Source organism: Melopsittacus undulatus, chromosome 2, assembly GCF_012275295.1.
Source record: "Melopsittacus undulatus isolate bMelUnd1 chromosome 2, bMelUnd1.mat.Z, whole genome shotgun sequence".
Taxonomy (NCBI): Eukaryota; Metazoa; Chordata; class Aves; order Psittaciformes; family Psittaculidae; genus Melopsittacus; species Melopsittacus undulatus.
Genome location: NC_047528.1, coordinates 67,862,980 through 67,884,834, shown reverse-complemented (window position 1 = coordinate 67,884,834; position 21,855 = coordinate 67,862,980). Strand labels below are relative to the sequence as shown.

Sequence of the window (21,855 nt, the reverse complement as noted above, 5' to 3'; positions counted from 1 at the left end):
AAAGTTAATCACATCCTCAGTGACTTTGGGGGAAAATCCCTGCTGTCAAGAATTCACCTTTTTTGGAGGATGGCTGACTGCAGAGTTAAAGCTTATTTTCAATTAGCTGTATCTATTTAAAGTCCCCACTTAAACACAGATTTCAGTTTTTATACTCAATATAATGTACTTGTGGTTTGCAATACTTTATAACTTTAAAAAGTCTTCCAGAATCCAGAGTTTAGATGTACAATGTTTATTATGAATCACATTCACAGTGCAATACAAATTACATAAAAAGCTATATAACAAACATACAAAGACTACATGGAGCACGTACCATTCTGTAATGCATAAAATACCTGATGCTTAAGCTAGAAGTGTTCTTAACACCTGTTAGCAAGAAACTGAAATCAAAAGATAAATAACTGAATTAAGAAAGTCCTTCATTATTTAGTTTTTTTTTATTAAAAACTCTTCAGATTGGTAAGCAGGCTATGAAGGTAAAAAAAGTTAAAAAAAGCAATACCCTGCTCTTTCCTAGCATTTAAGAAGTTTTTCCACTGATTCTAGCCTAGATTAATTTTTAACTAATCATCCTGTCCCCCAGCAAAAGTAGTCACAAAGATCAATTCGGCATTTTGTTTCCAGAGCAGGTTGATGATATAAAAAATAAAACTATGAACATACATATAACCATGTGTCAGCATATAAATTTAGAAGTATTACAGGTACAAATTTAGAGACCAAGATGGTCCAATAAGCACTTCTTAGACAACTTACACAATGATAGTTCTGAAGTACATGACACAATGTTCTGTCCATACAAAAAAAAAAAACCAAACAAAAAAACCCCAACATTTACTGTATGTGTCTAGATTAATTCCAGCAAGTGTTTGTTGAGTTGTGCTAGTACTTTAGAGACTGATCTAAGACTTTTAGGTCTTTTCACAGCCTCTCCTCACACATATATAAAGAAAATTAAATCCTGGCTGGCTAAGGGCAAGTAAGTGGTAATTTCTGCTACCAGTCAAATTCTGGTGGCTGTTTGATTTCATTTTGCTTTGTCAAATAAAAGCATCTCCCAGAAGTGAGCATATTTCTTATCTTCAGTACACCAATGGTTTGTCAACTTCAGGAGACAGTCTTCCTTATTTTATCTATGATAACATGAACAAGAGGTCCCAAGGACATACTCTTGATACATAGCTTAAACTAATGGCAAGCATTTGCCTAATAGCAATAAAACAACAGCTCAGAACATTTTCTGGGCATGACAATCACAGATTTCAGGAGAACACATTCTTTCATGTGCTAATTCTGAAAAAGTAGAGAGATGTGTTTTTAGCCACGCACTTCTGGAGCTTGAGCACAAACTGATGAGTCAAAACTCATTTTCAGTTAAGATGCACAACATCTCCCCTTGTGACAGATGACCACAAGAAGGAAATTATTGCTTTAGCACCTCAACACAGCTCCAGTCCATTCAATGGATTGTAATGGCTACATAAACTGGCAAGCTACTGGTTTAATTAAGAAATTTGGTTTTGTATGTCTGCACATGCAAACTGTTCAAGTATTACAGAGGGCTTGTAAACTTTGACATAAGTTTTAAGTACATATAGAAAAGTCAGTAAGGATGTAATGTACAAAAATAAATCAATCATGTATTTAATATTCATATAGATTTGCATTCTAATATGTACTACACAGCAATAAGCATCCTTACAGAACAAATGTATTTCCCAGAACGCTATTAGCACTTCTCGGGTCTGTTTTAAGAATCAACACAAAATAAACCCTACAGCAGTATGTAGTACTTTGCAGCCAAATTTTCAGTACTACTGCTGAGTGTAACACCCTTCCCCTGGGGGTCTAGAAAGAAAGAGTTCTTTTAATGCCATCAGAGCCCTTCTCTGACTCCTGGTTGCTATATAGCCCTTCCAGCAAACAACAGCACCAGAAACTTAATGCTCCAAGTCCCAAGGAACCTTGTGTATATTCCATACACAGCTTAGGATTACCAGAGGAAGTTGTGTAGCCAGAGACCCTGAGTGGACCTTGGAGCATCTTCAGTAGAGCACTCATGTTCAGAATTCACCTCAAAGCAGAAGAGCCTGCCAAGTGCTCACTTATCACAACACTGTTAGGATAGCTCTCGGCATAAATACTGCTGCAAACTACTCAAAAAAGATGCTGAAGCAGAATAAGCCAGATGTACATTTTATAAGTCACGCACTGCTTCTGAAAGCATGCTACAAGAAGAATTCATTTCAGACTAGGCATTCAGAAAAAGTCAATGACTACAGCTTCCTCTCTGGCCCCCAGTGAAGACAAATTTGCATGTGGGAGTTTTGAGCAGTGAGTTTCACATAAATGCACTTTCTAAACAACACGTCTGCAATAAAGGTAACAATTACTACTGTATCAAATTTGTATGAGCACTGCACTTTTCAAATGTGTATTACCATTAGATGTTGATAAGAAGTATTCAAGTGTCAACAGAAGTTTAGAAATCACTGTAAAAAGTTAGTAGAAAACCTCCATTGTCTCTGGAGTTGAAATGTAAGTTTCAAACACAACACACATTGGAAGCTATGCCATTTACTCCAGTACAGGTAATGCGGTATGAAAACCACCAATAGCTTTATAAAAGGATATATAAGAAATACAAAACCAAATGACAAAACTTCTCAGATACTACTGCAACATTCAAGATAAGTGACATCCAAGTGCTGAGACAAACCGTACGTGAACAAACACCTTCATGTTAAACTTCACATTCCCATCTGCATGTCAGCAAAGTTGTAGAAATTGTCTACATCTTGAGATGCTGATGCCTTGCTCTCTGATACAAAAACCTGTTTTATTAAACAAGGAAATAATTACACATCATTAATAAACACATTCAAGTACTCTTTGCTCATTTGGAGCCAGTAATTGTTATTTTTTTATTTGCATTTCTCGAGAGGCTGGGTTCCACTGTGTGATAGAATAGTGTTAGAATTCTCTCAGCCCCCATGCACTCTGTTACCGTCACCTGTTCCTACTTGCATGCTAGCTGCTGTAACCCTAGCCTTCCAATGATGAGAATTAGAAAATTTGGGCTTGACTATTCAGGGGCCACAGCTTCAGAGAGTGCCCATTTAAATGTATTTTGCCAGGTAAAGTCAAACTCTGTCTTGGAGAGAGCAGGGGGAAACAAACATAAAAACTTTAGACTATCATTAAGCTTTCCTTTAACAAAAAGAGTCTGTAAGAGCCTTCCTTGCACTCTGTTCCCCTCAAAAACTCGGCTGCTTCTTTATCAGATGATTACTTGTTTTTTTATAACTTCAGTTACATTTGCTTATCGCAAAATTGATCAACACATGTGAAAGTCCAAGCTCCATGACAGTCATCTTTGAAAGCTTTCAGTGTATCAACTACAAATGCCTTAGGCAATGCCCAAATAGTTCAGTGTAACAGACAGTGTTGTGGCTGTTCCTCAATCTGTGTGACAGCCTCAATCAAAAACTGGAGCTCTTAATATCTTATATTTTCTATACCTCAAGAGAAAATCATCACTCTCTGAGCACACTAGTGTTGGCACAGCCAAGTGAGCTATTCCAAAGTGATCTGGGACTGCAGGAATGGGTCATTCCAGATGACTCTGCTACAACAGTCATCACTTTTCTGCTTTAGCTCAGAACACCATGTGACTGTAAATGATGACAATTACTGGAACTTGTTTGTACTGAAATTGTGTTTTAAGATGACTATCCTGTTGCCCAGTAAATTTATAAATGAAACAAACAAACAAACAAAAAAAAAAGATACCACCACAAAGCAAGTAGTTTCCTAGACTGGTGCTTGAATGCATGGCAGACTTCTATTTGAAGGGACTTGAAAATACCTACTCATTATTTGTCAGTTGTTTGGTGTGACAGCAATCAGTACCATAGTCATAACAGTTAAATACCTTGTTTCAGCACCCCTCAATACCAGGATATTGTGATTTACATTTTGCAGAGTATTTTATGAATAATTGATGAGATGGAGGAACAATATGAGAAAGCATGCCAAAAAAAGTCAGACCAGAAAGAATGTCAGAGGTAAAGAGTGCAGACACTCCCAATCCACACAAATAGGAAGTCTACTTCAGTGCAGAGCATAGAGTTCTCCTTGCAACATGTTGTTTCTACCAAACAGCTCAAAAAACTGTGGTGGTACTATTGCTGAAGAACTTTTCTACCCTTACTAGAGTACCTAAAGTTAGATTTATTTGAGGAACAAAAACCTGGTGAAATTAAGGTTATTAACAGATGAATCAATAATTTTTAACAGTGGTTTTCAATGCAAATGCAGCCACCTGCTTAAAAACAGATTAAGCTCCTGCAAAGTCTTACAGGATACATGTCTTCCTAAGAGCTTTTGTTGTTGTTTCTTGATCAAGGATACCTATAATTCTGAGTGCTACAACAACTCCTATAATTCTGAGTGCTACAACAACTCTCAAACATGATAAGGGCAGCCAAGAATGAAGTGAAACCATTTTACAGAGCATTCCTGAGCCTTCTGGTAGCAATAAGTCTGAAGTTTGTTAATCCCTAAATTGTTTCTAGATTGTGCCCCAAGGAAGAAATGCATTTTTTAAGAAATGTATACTCATAATATCCCATTATCTAGGGATCCATGCACAAACCTAGGTTTTATCAGAAGCTTTGGAGTTACATTTTATCTAAAGAAAGATATATATTTCTCAGGAAGACTGAAGTTCTGCTTCTTAATTCAATGCAGCAAGTATTTTATAAGTGAGGCAGATTTTACTACATAACCAGGCTGTAAACAGAAGTTTTAAATTCAGATGCAGTAAGTAATTTCATACTTGAAACCAAACCCAAACACTACCAATCACCTCCAAGAACAATGCTTACTTCACAGCATGAAGCACACATGCTGAGGTTTCTGGTTTTCAGATCAGGACATAGTGTTCTTATGAACAGACACCAGTCATTTCCAATGAGGAAAATATGAAACTTTATTTATTCTAGTAATCAATATCACTTCAGTCTTTGAGTAGAGAAAAAGGTCAAGAAGAACCAGTGAGTTACCTACCCAGTATCAGCTTTGTTCTGTATGGAAAAAGAAAACATGACATAAAAAAAAAAAAACCAAACAAACCAGCACTGTAAGCTCTTGTTTGAGAGGCCATTCTTATGGTAAAATCTGTAGTGATATCTTTTGGGTCAGAAGAATTGCCTGGAATGTAGTTCTAGGATTCTCCAGACTGACAGCCAAATCAAGGCCTGCTACACATCAGGTTTTTGCTCGTGCAATAGCAACCACGAAAAAAGCAAAAACATCAGCTGCATTTGAGATTACTTATTATAAGATAGTTCCTTTTCCAGAAACTGGGCTGTCTAGTTCCTAGTAACTCTTTCAAAGGAACCAAAAGACAGGAAGTTGCTGTATGGACATTATGTCTCAGACATTCTAGTCTTCTTCGAGCAGCTGCTTGAAAGCATAGGGTTTGTCACTTTCTTGTTACCAGGAGTGCTCTAATAATTTCCAGAAACTTTCTCAAAACTATTGCCATTCAGAGAACTGGGGACAGCAAGCAAAGAGGAGGTGTGGTGTCTTTGAAGGAAAGCATTCTGCAATATCCTGCACTGCAAAAGTAAATCTTGAAAAAGGATGAAATCACATCATATTATCTTTGTCAGGATTTAATAGACTAGAACATCACAAAGTAGACTTCAGCATAAGACTTGGAGCAGAGCTTTTCCCTACTATATTTATAGAACTTGTTTTCACTATTATGTGAAATAACAGTTTGAAGTGGAAATCTTCTATTCTCCAATTGATATGATGGGGATTTAGTACTCTCTTTCAAGAGCAATTTTTCTTGTCTCTGACAATCAACTTGAGTTTGGAGTACAAAAAAAAAAAACCAAAACAGAAAACCCAACAGAAAATAGGATATCCAGGTTTTACTATTCAGAAACCTAAAAAGACCATGCAGTATAACAGCACTATAGCTTTTCCATTAATTCCCCCAGACATTCTGTGACATTTTTTGCTAATAAAGCAATACAGCAGCTTACCTTGGTCCCACTGAAAACATCATTTACAATGCTTTGACATCCTTCCACAGCACCGTCTCCATTAAACTCCAAAGCAACCACTGGACCTAGAAGATAGTTTCATCTAGAATCAATACTACTTTTAAGTTTGGCATTGAAACAGTAGATTTTTCAACACACAGGGAATTGTAAAGCCTGCAAGAGGTATTTTATGGTTTTTGCTTGAGCAGCCATAATGCAAAATAAAGAATTAAAAACACTTAACCATAGCTTCAAAGTACAGTGCCATCTGAGAACAAAATATCTGCAATTCCATGCTCATTCTGCAGAGATTCTGGCAGAATTCCAGTTTTACTTCTTGAACAGCAGCAATGGCACAAAACCACTAAGGAGTGCAGGGCATCATGGAAGTGAGTCAGATTATACTGCTCAAGTAGTGAGCCATTTCACTGACATCTGGAGTTGGACTGAGTCATTCAGGCATTTTTGCCTCAGTCCCAAGATAGCAAACTGCCTGATTTTTAGACTTGTTCTCACCCACTATTTGCAGATCCCCTTTCTCTGGTTTCATTTTGAACATGTTATTTCTTCTCACATGGGTGCAAAATAGCCTTTAAACTAGACTGCCATCTGATAAGTACAGTAACTTTTGGCCTGTTCTTGCAACGAGCATTGTCGGCCTCTTATGTTACTATGAAAAAACCTGAACGTTGCTACTAAGTTTGGGAGCGTATATTGAGCTTTAGTGTATAACAGATGGCAAGATGTCAGTACTTCTGCAGGAAGAGACAAAAAACAATTACAGTCAGATCAATAAAAATGCTTCTGAAATACTCTGACAGTGCACCAGTTAAACCAGGAATTTAACACTTGCCTGCTTTATACATATCTATACCTATTTGCTTGAACATGTATACGGAAAAACTGAACATCTGGGTATCGAGCAGCAATGGTGAGAAGTTAGAAATAGTCTAAAAGGGTGAACTTTGACCACTCCTGACAGATCTGCTTGTGCCACTGCTCCTGAGCTATACGGTTGCACCACTAGATGGGGGGCAGAGCCACAAATTACACGTGGAATAGCTCATTTCTGATGCCTTCAGGGGTTTTGGCTAGTTTAGGACCTCACTGAGGCTTCCAAAACTCATCTCAATTGGCTTTACATTATGCCCTTGAAACACAAATTTGTCCTTCATTCCTCTTTCTTCTCCAGAACTCTCTAGTGACAGCTAGATACCTGTATCAAGGGAAAGCAAACAACATACTCTCACCTTTTTCAAGGAGTGGAATGAATTCTGATGCAACCTGCTGGAAAACTCTGTGAGCATCCTCTGCCTTCATGGAAACTTCTTTAGTCTGTACCAGCTGAAAGCCTTTACCAATCATCTGTTAACAGAGAAAGAATTCATGTTAAAAATACTTTTAAGGCAGAGAATTCAGCTCAAATATCCAGATTACACTGGAATAGACCCATTTTTCACACACACACATCAAGCCACAGAGCAAAGGGTCCCATTTTCATTTTTTTTTTCAAAAGCCATTGCTTTTTCTAGATTTCTGTTTATTTTCATTCCATTAATCCAGATTTTCTCCTCTGGCCTAGTGCACCTAGAGGAGTAAATGCAAATGGTTTTGGTTTATATGATGGCCCAGGGTTGTGTTTTTTGCCTCACAATCTCTTATAAATTGAAACTAATGGAAGTTAAAAGCATTCAGCATCTGGAGTCAAGCAGTTAGTTCTCATTAGTCTGTGATAGTTCAGTCAAGCATTAGCTCAAACTCTCATCTATCCACTGCTACAGTTTTCCATTTTGGAAAAATAGTTACAAACTTTGGAACACATACAGTTTTTTTACTTCAAATCTGATGCAAAACTAAAAGCATGTGGAGAAGGGGCGACTGTATTTGTACTTCCACAGCATCTATTAACCTACAGGCTGCAAGATTTCCACAGAATTTCACTAACTAGGCTTTTAGTGTTGTCTTAACTCTAATTTCTAAAGAACTACTAACAAAACACATCTATTATCCTCTTTACTACAGCTACTCCTTCTCCAGATACCCATAAGTATCATTATCTCCCTTCACTCAAGTAGCTGTTAGTAGCTCAGTTTCATAAAAAAAAATGAGCAGTGGGGTGAAGGAGGAGCATGGAAACACCCCACAGCTTTCTTTCCCTGAGGTTAAAACACAAGGGAAAGGACTCCATCGGTTGTTTTGTTGATCGTACAGCACTGAGATCAGCAGCTTTTGCAGATACCTCTTCTGTCGGAAGCTGTAGCTCATAGTTACTGGTTCTGCTCTGTCATCCCTGGCACTCCAGGGTGCTAAAAGCAGCCAGCCACTCCCAGGTTCTAGCCCCAGGAAAGCCCCAAATCTTGCCAAGCTTGGAGCTGCTGCCTCAAAGTTAAAAAAAAAAGGAAGAGACAGCACCAGCAATTTAAGTAATGGAAGACAGCTGATCAGCTGTGACAAACACTCACTGCCTCTTCCAGAGAAAAATTCCAGTACTGGGTGGCAGGGGGAATACAATTTAACATGTTGGGGTTTTTTAAAGTCCCTGTTAGTACTGGTTTAACTTTCAGGCCAGGCTGTTTTGTTAGCTGTGACTTGCAGGGCAGCAAGCTAACAAGTTAATTGGCTCTTTGCCTTTCACAGGCATTGCCTATCACTCTCTACACTTGGCCAAGTTCATCAACTAAGCATTTTCTTCAGAACACAGCTTTGGTGTGCGCCGTAACAGAAAAGCACACTGGAACTATTACAGGATAGACGTGCTAGTCCCAGAATGTCCGATGTAAAACAACAGATCAGATCCAGTCTGTTACCTTGCTTTAAGATTTTAAACAGTGCAGTTGTATGGTTAGTAGACAAGCAGGGTCTCCATGTTCTCCCTTCAGGGAGCACCAGAGGCTGTCTAGAGGCAAGTTCAGTTAGAAATTCAAACAGCTGAATGAAGACAAATGTTGCTCACCTCATCAATTAACTTCCTGGCATTTGCAGTTGTGTAGTCACCAGCGAAAAACACAGCCAAACACGATTCATCACTGTTTTTCTGTCTCTGCCCTCGAGTTACTGGTATTATGCTCCTTGTAGCATCGGTAGAAATTCTGACAGCTTTCAGCTCCTCAGAGCTGGGCAGAGGAACATAATCTTGGACTACAGCATTCTCAGGCAAAAGGCCCCAGTTATTTTCTCCTGACACAGGGGTAAAGTCATGGATGTTGCTCCATGTGTTGTTGAAGATACTCAGTCCAGCATCTTTGAATTGTAAAGCAAGCTCAGGATAATAGTACTGGAAACATCCAAATTTCATACCAGTAGAGGACTCGATAATGGGCTGGGTGGCGCAGCACAAAAATACCTCCAGCTTTTTGCAGTCCCGAGTGCGAAACTGTTGACAGGCCACTATACATTTACAATCTTTGCAGTCACGGAAAAACACACTGCCCTTTATTGGTCCTAAAAAGATTTGGCAGTTTATACAGTCATCAATAGTGATTGTAGCAGAATTGTCAAATATGTAGATCTTACAGTTCTCACAGTCCTGAATGATGAATTGTTGCCCTGCTACTTTGCCAGGCAGCCGGCCCACAGTTTCATCTTTAAGTCCAGAAAATGTGTAATCTTTGGGGTCAATCTGAAGAAGGAAGAAGAAAAAGACAAAACATGAAAGCTTCCCCACACAGAGACTATTATAATGCTAAATGTGAATTCACTTGTATTAACTGAGGTAGCACTGAATTGTACAGGATAACCTGCCAGAAAACTCTTTGAAGAGCAATGAAAGATTAAAAGCAGAGTTTTTTATCTAAACTACTGGAATGCACAATGAAGAATTTAAACTATACTTCTGAGATGCTCCAGGAAGAAACTCAACTAACTCAGTTTGTCCTCTAATACAGAAAGGAGGCAGGGGCAGCTATTTTCCTCTGTGGCCTCTAAACTGTTTCAATATAGGTATTAAAATAATAACGGTAATAAATGAAATGGCCAACAAACTTGCAGATTCATACAGATACACAGTATTCCCTTTTCAAGTAGCTTTCTCAGTCATATTTTACCACATCTCAAGATGTTGCAAGGAAACCCTGCTGCTTTTAAGCAGTATCTTCTTTATTATGTTTGCAAACTACAAAGACCTCACTTATCTGTGCCACAGCATTATCTTATGCTAACAGCTACAAGATTCCTGGGCTAACAACAGCTGCGTGATTGTTTTAGCTACAACCAACAGGCAAATATTGGCAGTGGTGGTGCAGGGGCACGTTTACTGACATTTGCTCCTCCATGACCCAGCATCCCACTGCCAAGGAGAGACACTTGAGAAAGGCTGTGGCTTTCTCTATTGAGGAGCAGGGACTGAAGAGCCGCATGATGCCAAGGATGGTCTGCAATACAGGTGGACAGCATGAATAATACAACCCATGCTGTAGTTAACACCAAAGGAATCTGAGCTAGCTCATTTCTAGATAGACCTAAATCTCAAGACAACTACAATTCCCAGAGCAAATTCTACTCTGCCCTCTTGTGAAAGCTTATTAAAATAGCATTTAGAAGTATACAAGTACCTGAACTAGTTTTAATACAAAACCAATTCACAAACCTGCTTCTGATTTTCTGCCTGAGGGCCCTAAATTTTGCTGCACGATAGTCAGTGTTAATGTATTACAAAAGTTTCTGTATAGCCAAATTTGTAAAAAACTCCTCCTCCCCAGTATTTCAAACATTTGCATGAGATTTCGAGACAAAAAAAAAGGCATAAACCAGGATGGGCTAGTGCCAGACATCCACTAAACCAGCTCAGCCTGTGTAGCTTTAGTCCAGAACAGCTACGGGAAGCTAAGATACTAGCTCCACCAACTCCTTTATATACAACATATCAGATCTCTGGACAGGAAAGTAAGTTTGCAGCTGATGAATCTTCCAAATAAAATGCAAATTGAGACAATGAAGATGGCTTCCTGGAAATCTCCCCTCAACCATATTTAATACCACTAGAACACATCCAGAAAAGTCAGTTGGAAGAATTTCAAGCAAAATTAGGAAGCTCAAATGATAAGGTACGCATCATGGAGACAGCCACATACTACACATAGTAGGATAGACATGTAGCAGAATAGCCACGTAGAAGGATTCAAACCCTCTAAGGTCTTAAGTCTCATGAAATGTTTTACATTTGTTCCATATATAAGATATTTCTATTAGTTTTGTCCCATCCCTGGCAGTGTTCAAGGCCAGATTGGACATGGCTTTGAGCAACCTGGTCTAGTGGAAGGTGCTCCTGCTTATAGCAGGGGGTTAGGAATTAGATGAGCTTAAAGGTCTTTTCCAACCCAAACTGTTTTATGATTCTATGAAGTATGAACATGCAGAAGTGTCTAAGCCTAGGAATGCACTTTTCTTGCTTGTTTTCTTTCTGTTAATTCCCCTACTGACAAAAATAGCACATAAAGCCTCTTAAGTCTGTGTGTCTATCCTGTAGCTGCAGCTTTTAATGTCACTGGGTCAGCATCTGACTCTTGGATGTCATCAGCTGTATATAAGTCCAGACCTGAACCACACCGTCTATTGTGATTAAACAGACAGGGAATTACTTTTTTGAGAACAGTATTTAAAAGAGAAGACCTTTCTGTAAGCGGTTTAGAAAGACTCTGCAAATTCTTGTTTGCTCAGCTAACTAGACTGAGATGACTAGGGGAGAACCATAATCCATTAAGTACAGCAGTAACTTCTCAGATTTGTGGTGGCATATCATTGCTGACTGAAACTCTTTTTCTGACAGACCCAGTGAAAGTCTTGTTAAGATATGAAGCCATACCAGAAAGAGTTCAAGAAGCTGTTGGGATCGTCAGCCATTCTAAGTACAGTTGCCACTTGAAAACTGAATGTCTAGTACTTCAGAGTCATCTTCCAAATGGGAGCTCCCTAGTCTTAGTGCCAGTAAACTGCACAATGGTGGTTGAATAGATGTACGTTATCTACAGCCTTCATGTCTGGTCTCTGACCTTCTTGCAAGACAAGTGTTTACAGGAAGGAAAGCTACTTAATACACCTTGCCCTTGCTGCAGCAGAGCTTCCTAGAGTTCAAAGCAGCAATGACAAATTTTTGTTTGTCTTCACTTCTCTCCCTTTTTGCTCTTTAAAATCCCTGCTCCTTACAATATGTCCTTCAGCCCTTCATAACAAATTTATCACCAGTGTCATTGCTGATAACCAAGATGAGACTTGAATACCTCTGTTGAGGGGAAGGAATATTGTCCAAGCAGGGATTACTTTTTCGTCATCATATCAGATTAGTTTAGGTCCCTCTATGGAGTAATTCTTGAACCTGCACATAGCACTTCTGTTACCAGGTTTCAACTCTTGAACTATGCCCATATTTATTACTGCATGACCCATATCTACTCTAAAAACTCTTTAAATTCAGCTGAAAGCATTGCAAGTTGCCTCTATAAACACTGTCATCATTTGTACTTATACCAGCCTGAGGAAAAAACATAGGAATGTATTGAGGGGTGGGAGAGTAAAGCAATTGTGTGGGTGGGATGGGTAGATTTGGAGAAGGTTCTTTGAAGCTTTATCCAAATGCAAAGGATAAATAGATAAGTTATCAAACAGTAGATTTTTGCTGACCTGCAACATGCGTATGATTTTATAGTATTAGTTGCCCAGATGAACAGACAGAGAGATCTACAAAGCCCTGACTGTGGTTATATGAGGCGGCAGAGGTTACTTTCTTCTGCTGGTGTTGGTCTTTCTAGCCTGCTTTTTTGCTGCGCTGCAAAGACAGAGCTTAAGAAACAGTTAGCGCTGACTGTCAGAGGAAGGAAGGTGGACACAGTGATTTAATATTAACCTGCTGATGACAGTGCAGACTTCAGAGATGGTGAGCGTGAACCAAAAAGGCAGATGACATCCTGGCTTGCACTGGAAATACCATAGCCAGCAGGACTAGGGAAGCGATCATCTCCCTGTAGTCAGTAAACTCCTTAGCATGGTGAACAAACTGAGATATAAGAGTCGTGTCAGGGCAGGATGCAGCTCATGTCAGGGCAATAAAATTGAGCTCCTGATTCTGACAACAAGCTGATTTATTTTTCTTACCATCAAACTCAACTACAACTCTCTCAAGCACTCTCATCTGAAACTGCTTGTAAGCTGTGGTTAGCTGACTAACCAGTGTTTTTCACCTAGGCCTAAATAAAATTGCAAGGTGGAAGGGAAGTTTCACAAATCTCTATAAAGGCCACTGTGTAGGACAAGCTACTGCTGCTTCAGAGGTGTTTTAGAGCAGAGCAGTTTAGAAGGACATGCTTAAGTGCCAAATTTAAAAAAAAAAAAATCTGTAAGTTCTGGTACCTCTGAACTTCTCCTTCTGAAGAGAAGTAACTGTTAAGTAACTGTTCCTGCACTCTGTTTTGAAGGAAGTAAGTAAACCTGCCTCCCCCAACATAAAGGAACACACGTGGACAGGGATGCCTCAAAACAGACCATGTTGCCCAAGGCTCTGTCCAGCCTGGCCTTGAACACTGCCAGGGATGGAGCATTCACAAGTTCCTTTGGCAACTCATTCCAGGGCCTCACCATTTTAACAGTAAAGAATTTATTCCTTATATCCAATCTAAACTTCCCCTGTTTTAACCTATTACCCCCTCTCCTGTCCCTACAGTCCCTAATGAAGAGTCCTTCCCCAGCATCCCTATAGGCCCCCTCCAGATACTGGAAGACTGCTATGAGGTCTCTACGCAGCCTTCTCTTCTCCAGGCTGAACAGCCACAACTTTCTTAGCCTATCTTCATATGAAAGGTGCTCCAGTCCCCTGATCATCCTCGTGGCTTCCTCTGGACTTGTTCCAACAGCTCCATGTCCTTTTTATGTTGAGGACACCAGAACTGCACAAAATACTCCAAGTGAGGTCTCATGAGAGCAGAGTAGAGGGGCAAGATCACCTCCTTTGACCTGCTGGTCACGCTCCTTTGATGCAGCCCAGAATACGGTTGGCTTTCTGGGCTGCGAATACACACTGAAGCCAGCTCACATTAAGTTTCTCATTGACCAACACCCCCAAGTCCTTCTCTGCAGGGTTTCTCTGAATCTCTACTCCATCCAATCTGTAGCTGTGCCTGGGATTACCCCAACCCAGGTGTAGGACCTTGCACTTGGCTTGGTTGAACTTCATGAGGCCTAGATTGGCCCACCTCTCAAGCATGTCAAGGTTCCTCTGGATGATGTCTTGCAATACTCGCATGGGTTTGGTGCCCTTAAGCACTGAGTTGCAACATTCTCTGGAGACTGTTGAAGTTACTCATCTCTGGCAGATTTCTAGATTCTTATGCAACAAGAAAAGGTGGAATGAGGGACAGCATGTGCAAGCTGCAGTCACTAGCATACAGATTTTAATCTTGGAGCATCTCCTGCACAACCTGACTTCAAACGTGGCCAATACAACAGTCTGAATGCACATTTCATTCTACTCTTTGTAATCATCCCTCTCTTCCAGAGTACCTGTAATTGTGTAAACTGGTCATACTCATACTTTTCTGAGCAGCAAACCATTGCCAAATACAGCAAATAGAAGAGGAAGAAGAAAGGAAGCTACCACATGACTATATCTGACTTCCTGGGAAATATTGTTTAATATGAACCTGCTGACCTTTTCTCAGTTGATAGTCTACATTTTGAGAAACACAGCAGGGGTTCTGGTGCACTGTGAAGCATAAAGGAGATGCTTTGAATTTAAGGACAAAATATTTGTTTAGTTACAGGGGAAAAAAGAAAAGTTATTTGATTTATATTCCATAACAAGATATAAAGCAGCTACCTAAATGAGATCTAGGTAGTTCACAATGCCCACATCAGCTCAGACCATTTTAGCACAGTCCTCAAACATAAGGTTAATAACAAAAGACCATGGTCTATATAGAAAGTTGAACCTCTGAGGTTTTAAAACTGCTTAAATACAGCCATCACAAGCAGCAATGATAGCTGTGTGTTTCCTATCAACCAAAGCAGTCAAGTTGCAAGTCAATGACAAAAAACAAAACCATACTTGTTCCTTCTGAAAGGAAGGATCATCTGGGAAGGAAAGTCCCTCTAAGCTTTAAATGCCATTGCAAACCTAATCCCATTTCTTTGAACATGAGACAACAGCAAAAAAGACCATGAAGCTTTCTGTGTTCCTTCTCACACAGAAAAGGTCATAGCATGTGGGTATATCTGCCATAACAAGACATGAACCCCCAGTTCCCATCTCTATGTACCCATATTCAGTTAGTGCTGTAGTCATCACTCTGCTCACACATGTAAACATTTGTCACACAGAAGGTAGTCAGGTAGGAAAAGAAAAGGGAGTCCAGGAGCAGAAATAAAATCTTACATTCCAGGTGGAAACCTAGCTGAAGGCTGAGCACCACCAAGTTCCTCTCTCACCCTTGGACTGAAGAAGACTCTCATAACAGCCTAATGGCATCAACACGTAACAAGTCCCCATAATGCAATGCAGTAATAACAAACTCTAATAACTGTGCTGTACATAGTCTCCTGGACTAAGAATCCCAGAGAAACTGAATATTCATCCTTTTCCCTTCTATTTGAGATCATCTGATCCTTTGATTCTTCTACTGCACCACAAGTAATCTTTACTCAGTTCTCGGAACCCAGGGGTCAGCAAGCATTACAGAGATGTCAACAGACTTGCACTGCAACCTAAACTTGACTAATTTTTGTATACTTTAAAAACAGAGGCTTCTGTCCTCACTTAAATGAGGACGTGTAGTAATCTGAAAAGGCCATTCAAATTCATATACTTGCCTTTATTTCAATTCAACTATCAGCACTTTATAACATTTTGTATTTAAAGTTTTCTACCACATGGTCCATTTTTGGGACTATTATACAGCAGTTATGTGTCAAGGTCCTTCTGGACAATCTCTTGTAATACTCGCATGGGTTTGGTGCCCCTAAGCACTAAGTTGCAACATTCTCTGGAGACTGACTATATATGGATACATAGTCATATATACATACATATGACTATATATTACATTATAGATAATATGACTAGGATATCGTCATGTTACTCTGGCTAGGTCTACACTAGCAAACAGTACCAATACTAATAAACTTTTGTCATTTGAACATAATTAAAATAGACTACAGTAGCAAAGCTACTTCAGAAGCAGAAGAAATAGTTTCTTCCTCCAGCAGAACTGGAGGAACTACTCAGGATCAGAGCTTTTTACAGCACAGCTGTCAGCTAGCAGTCTCACTACAGTGAGAGTGTCAGCAGGTCACTAGTTTACAGGAAGACAGCTGGAATGTCTGAGTAGGAAGACTTACCCACTGGTAAGAATGTACAGAGGATAGCTTAGAAGAACAGCAGGCAGTTGCCAGACATGTTTGAAGGACTGCACTATGTAACCAGAACTGCATCACTGGGTAGGAGTGACTAAAATGAGAAACCCACTCCCAACCCTAATGGTGTATCAAGACATTATTAAAAGTATCAGAGGCAATACTTAAAGTTACCACATTAACATAGTATCACTTAATACAAACTGGGATCAACATGTTCAGCACACTAAGGGCTCAGCATTCCTTTACCCAAGACCAAGTGTATCAGAATGCTTTCCTGGTTTAATGTACTAAGCATAAGCCCCCCAAAGCCCAGTGCAAGATAAGGCTGAAAAGAACAAAAGAAAATGTGCTTAAAACAGCCATTCCTAAGCTGTATAGTACTAAAATCAAACAGCTAATTTGTCAGCTTCCCCAGTTCAGTAGCACAGCCAAGGCTCACAGATTCTTCCGGTTTCTAAGAGTCTTTTACAGAAAAGGAGGGAGTTGTTGTACATGCAATATATTACCTGCTTTGCTTTCCCGCTTCTCCACAGAAATGGATTATTGGTGCTTCAATAGCCTTGTCCATTAGCTTGAACCTACTTCTAGCACATCAGCAATGGACATCTCCTTAGCAACAAGGCTGTCTGTTCTCTAAATCAAGTGGTCCTACGTCCTGACTTTCCTCCTCCTAGTTTCAGAAGTTAGCACCATTTAAGCAGATTGGGTTGCAAGTCTCGTATCTGTGAAGCTTTAGCTGACAAATTTGCTCTAAAAATAAATAAATAAATAAATAATTCAAATGCTCATTTAGTAAATTATTTCTGCACAGAACTAAGATTTCTTCTTCTGCTCTAAGACAGGGTTTCAATACAGCCCTCTCCTTGGGAGAAGCCTCCATAGAAGTAACAGGTTGCCATGCTCCTCTTCTCTAAACAGCGCTGCACTACAAATATCCACTAGCAAGTCAAAGCAACAAGCCCAACACAGATCAGCCATCTTTATCCTCAAGGAACCAATTCCCCAGGGTCACGTGCCATGCTCTCGAGCTCTCTCAATCTCAGTTTGTCTTAATCTACTTGGAAGACTTCAGGGACACCCTAAAGCCATGTTTAAAAAAACAAGCTAAGCATTCAAATAAGTTAACGCATTTTCTTTTCTATACTTGCAAAACGTGGCCTAAAGGTTTGAGGATTTTGTTTGTTAAAACCGCATCAATTGAGTTTACAGCTGTTTTCCCCTTCCTGCCACCCCAAAGGCAAGTGGAGAGGAGGGGAGCAGTGCTATAACATCATATGAAGAAGTGAAACTTGAAATGGGGGTGGTAAAAGATACATTAAATCCAGCACTTGAATCTTCCTGCTGCCTTCAACAGGTCAGGAAACAGCACAGGGGTGGATCTGTCTTCTTCTGTCACTTCAGGGACTGGTAGGGTAATTCTAGTTCCAATCGCTTTCAAAAACAAACACACACCCCAAAATGCTCAAAAAACCACAATCTAAACAAAAAGATCCCAACCACCCAAGCGGGAAGAATAAACATTACTGACAACCAAGGCACAAGTTCTATACCTCCACTGAAGCACCAGGAGCGGGGACTTCACCTCAGGCCGGCAAAGTCCGCTCCTGCCCGACAGACACAGGCCCACCACCCGCAGCGCCTGCCCCAGCTCCAGCTGACGGACACCGCCATGGTGTGTGTCCCACCCCGGGGCGGCAGTCACCGACACAGCCGCGGTCAGCTCAGCACCGCTGCGCGCACAGGCGAGCCACAGGACCCAGCACACCGCCCTCTCCGCTTGCGCAACCGGAGGTAAAATCCTTAGGCTAAATACTTCTCAATTGCTTAACAAACGCACTTAACTGCGCGGACAGAGCCGTAATAGTGGTACCAAGGGAGGGGAACTAGCTAACCGCCGCCCCCCCTTTCCTGCCCTATGTCCAGCGGTCACCGCCCGGCGCTGGGGCCCTGCCACGGCTACAGCCCCACACCTCCCCTATCCCAGCCGGCAGAACGGAGCCAGGCGCTGCCCCACAACCCGGCAGCCAATACCCCCGCCCAGCGCAGGGACAACAGCCGGGGCGCTACCTTGGCTCGCTGGTCCCAGCTGTACTGCGGCGCTTTTTCCTCTCCAGCCGCCTCGTCTTGGCCGGCTCCCCCCGGCGCCTCTTGCTGCTGCTTCTGCTGCTGCCCATCCTGGCCCGGCTTGCGGCGGCGGGAGAAGCAGCAACCCATGACGGCACCGGCACCGGCACCGCCGCCACCCTGCCGGCCTGCGGGGAAGGGCTGGGAGCGGGGCAGCCCGCGCCAGCGCTGCTCCTCACCGCCCCGCCCCGCTCGCTTCCGGTTTCTCGCCGTCTCCCGTAGCGACCGCAACACTTCCACCCCCTCCGTGTCTGACAGCGGGAGGGCAGCGCAGCGCTGAGGGGCCCGCCGGAAAAGGGGGCTTCAGGGACTGCTTTCTCCCTCTCCCGCAGCGGTGAGGGTGATCCTGTACCGCGGGAGCGGCCCCGACCTGCCCCGGCACAGGGTCGGAGGGGTCGGTAACCGCTTATGAACCACCAGCCCTAACGGGGTGAAACAGCTGCGCCTTGTGAGAGCCCGTGTCCCAGCTGAGGCCGTGCGCGGGTTCCCCTGTGGATGTCACAGAGCTGTAGAACGGTTTGGGATCTTAAAGATCATCTAGTTCCGACCAGAAGCAAAATGTCAGGTGCAGTATGTAAATACAAACCAACCACCCCATCAAGTCATCTTCTGCCAGAGCAACCCATCCTGTAGGCAGGTGCCTCACCCTCTGGATGTGTTATAGCTGCCTTGTTCATGCTTCCAAGGGGCCTGCACCAAAAGATTCAGCTTCCCTGGCTTCTTGTGAGTGTCTCAGAGCACCAGCAGCAAGTGGCAGCATGAGAACCCGCAGTGTCCTACAGCTCTACACCTTTCTTTGCGAGCAGCTGGGCCTTCTTTGTGGGTCGTGGGTTGTTGTTTGGGGTTACTCTTTCTCCACATTAAATTAATTAATTAAATAAATACATTTTTAAAAAATCACAGTTTTTATCAGACTGTCCAGCCATTTAAAGACATTTTCCCTAAGATTTTGCAGATTTAATTCCTGGGGTAGAGGGAAAAGACTTCAGCACTGCCTCTGAGCCTCTGTTACCCAGTAGTGGGTTGACTTTGGCCAGCTGCCCACCCATCTACTCAGTCACTGGCCCCCTCAACAGGACCAGGGGAAAAATGATGAAACAGCTTGTGGGTTGAAATAAAGACAGGGACATCATTTACCATTTACTGACACAGGCAAAACAGACCTGCCTTAGGGAAAATTGTTTGCCAATTAAAAATAGTTTGGTGGTGAGAAACAAAGCCTAAATGAAAACAATACTTTCCCTGGGTCAACTTCACCCCTGCATTTTCGACTCCTCTACCTCTCACCAGCATACCTCAAGCAGTGCAGAGAAGTTGGGGAATGTGGATTGCATTAATCTGTCCCTGCTCCTCTTTGCTGCTCCTTCCTCCTCATGCTTCGCTGCAGCATGGGTCCTTCCATAGGCTGCAGTCCTTCAAGAAGCACTCCAGTGTGAGCTCTCCAGAGGCTGCTGTTCCATCAGAAAATATCCACCTGCTCCATCATAGGGTTCTGTATGGGCTGCAGTGTGGATATATGCTCCACTGTTGTCCTCTCCATGGCTGCAGGGAAACCTCTGCTCCAAAACCTTCACCCTCCATTTCTTCTCTCACCTTGGTGTTCACACTGTTGTTCCTCACTTTCATCCCCCACTCCTCTCTCTCACGCTGCTATGTACTGGTTTTGCCCTTTCTTAAGCATCTTTTGGTAGAGAGTGCCACTGGTGTCACTGAGGGGCTCAGCTGTGCCCTGTGGTGGGTCTGTTGGAGCTATCTGGAAGTGGCTGTGTCCAGTGTGGCAACCCCTGGCCTCTCCTCAGAGGCCACACCTGCAGCCCCCAGCACATAGCCACCTACACCCAGTACATAGCTGCTGCGGAATGGACTCAGAGATCAATATGATCAGACAAAAAGCCATCTATTGCAAAGCATTAACTCCCTATATATTATTGCTTACACACACCTACAGCAATTCGGCATATCATGATTGGATACTTGTCTTGAAGACCCTTAGTGACTAACATATAATTGGTTAAGCACAGGTGTGAGAACTTGACCTCGAACGCTTGCCAACAGCCCACAGTTTCTCATAACTCAGTGAATTCCAGCTTCTTCTTATCTTGCTTGCTTAAGCTTCCTCGGGCCTCTCATGGCCTTGATGTATCTTTCAGAGTTATTCAGAGTTCATGTACCAAATATCCATTCTCCTGTGAGAACACTGTCTCCGCACATAGCCACTTGCAAGACTTTGGAGGCCTCTTGCATAAGATTAAGGATGACACTCTTGCTGTAGAAGCAGAAGAGGAAGAAGAGAGAGGAAGCCCCAGAAAAGAAGTAGAGAAGTGCCTTGCTGGTTGAGCAGGCTGGAAGATTTGCCCTGGGGACAGCAGAAAGGAGGAAGCAAGACCAATTGGCCAGAAATGGTTGCTAAGTAAGGGGGTGGCTGACACCCTTCACGGCATCAGCTGCACTGTGAAACTTCACGCCTGGGCAGGTTTTGCTCTGAGATTTTGATACTATAGTTCAAGTCAAGAGCTCTGCCAGCGCTATCACTGACAACACAAAGTACAGTTTTACATCTCAGCTACCAGGTCGATTTAACCTGTGAGCCACTCATCTGGATTTCTTGGGCATTGGCTGGCTGGATCCTAGTCTTTTACTGAGTCCTCTGTGCACCAGCTCTTTCCATGGAGTGTTCAGTTAGGCCAGTTGGAGACAGTTTACAACTACAGGGAGCCTGACACACTCTCACCTCTTCTAGCTCATGTTATTTAAGTCTAACAGTCCTTCCAGACCACTATGTAATCTATACAATTAAGTATTATATTAGATTAGCAATGTTGCTAATCTAATATATGTAGTCTTTTGGCAACCAGGCTCTTTTTCTGCACACCCATTAAAAATATATACTATTTGTTGGTAGAAGGAATAAAAAAAAGATTTATACATTATTGTCAAAAGCTAACATATGTGTTATTTAATCTATGCAAACCATAAAACTATCAGAACATTGTTACCTCACATTAATGGATTATCTGTAGTAACAGAAGACTTCATAGTCCATGTGTGTAAAAGGACTTCTTCCCCTGCTGAGATGCAGCCAGCTCTACAATGAAAATACCTCATAATTGGTCAGTAGTGCATCATAAACATATTTCAATGCAAGAAAATAAAATAATTTGTACATTTCTGTACATTTGTACATTTCAGATGCAAAGCAAATGTAAATTTCTGAGTTGGTATTTTTCCATGCTGCCATGACCAATATACTTGTCTTGCAAAACAATCAGTCCAATAAAAGTACAGGATTTTTATGTGGCTACAGCTGATTAGGACAGACTGTAGGATC

At 41.7% G+C, this 21,855-nt stretch overlaps 1 protein-coding gene across 1 annotated transcript; it reads right to left on the bottom strand.

Moving 5' to 3' along the window:
- Positions 1–219: 219 nt before the first annotated feature.
- Positions 220–18,647, bottom strand: RP2 (RP2 activator of ARL3 GTPase). The gene is made up of 5 exons (XM_005151401.3): positions 18,471–18,647; positions 9,019–9,684; positions 7,316–7,430; positions 6,066–6,151; positions 220–2,840 (listed from the first exon to the last, which is right to left on the bottom strand). Exons 1-5 carry the CDS (start codon positions 18,615–18,617, stop codon positions 2,757–2,759), a joined length of 1,098 nt encoding a protein of 365 aa, XP_005151458.2. The 5' UTR covers positions 18,618–18,647; the 3' UTR covers positions 220–2,756.
- Positions 18,648–21,855: the final 3,208 nt, after the last annotated feature.

Bases quoted from the DNA above. Each gene is read 5' to 3' on its own strand.
- RP2 (XM_005151401.3), bottom strand. From the start codon at position 18,617: ATGGGTTGCTGCTTCTCCCGCCGCCGCAAGCCGGGCCAGGATGGGCAG. The intron at 6,152-7,315 runs GTGAGAGTATGT...ACTATCTTCTAG, and splicing joins CATTCCACTCCTTGAAAAAG to GTCCAGTGGTTGCTTTGGAG. The intron at 2,841-6,065 runs GTAAGCTGCTGT...TTAATAAAACAG, and splicing joins ATGTTTTCAGTGGGACCAAG to GTTTTTGTATCAGAGAGCAA.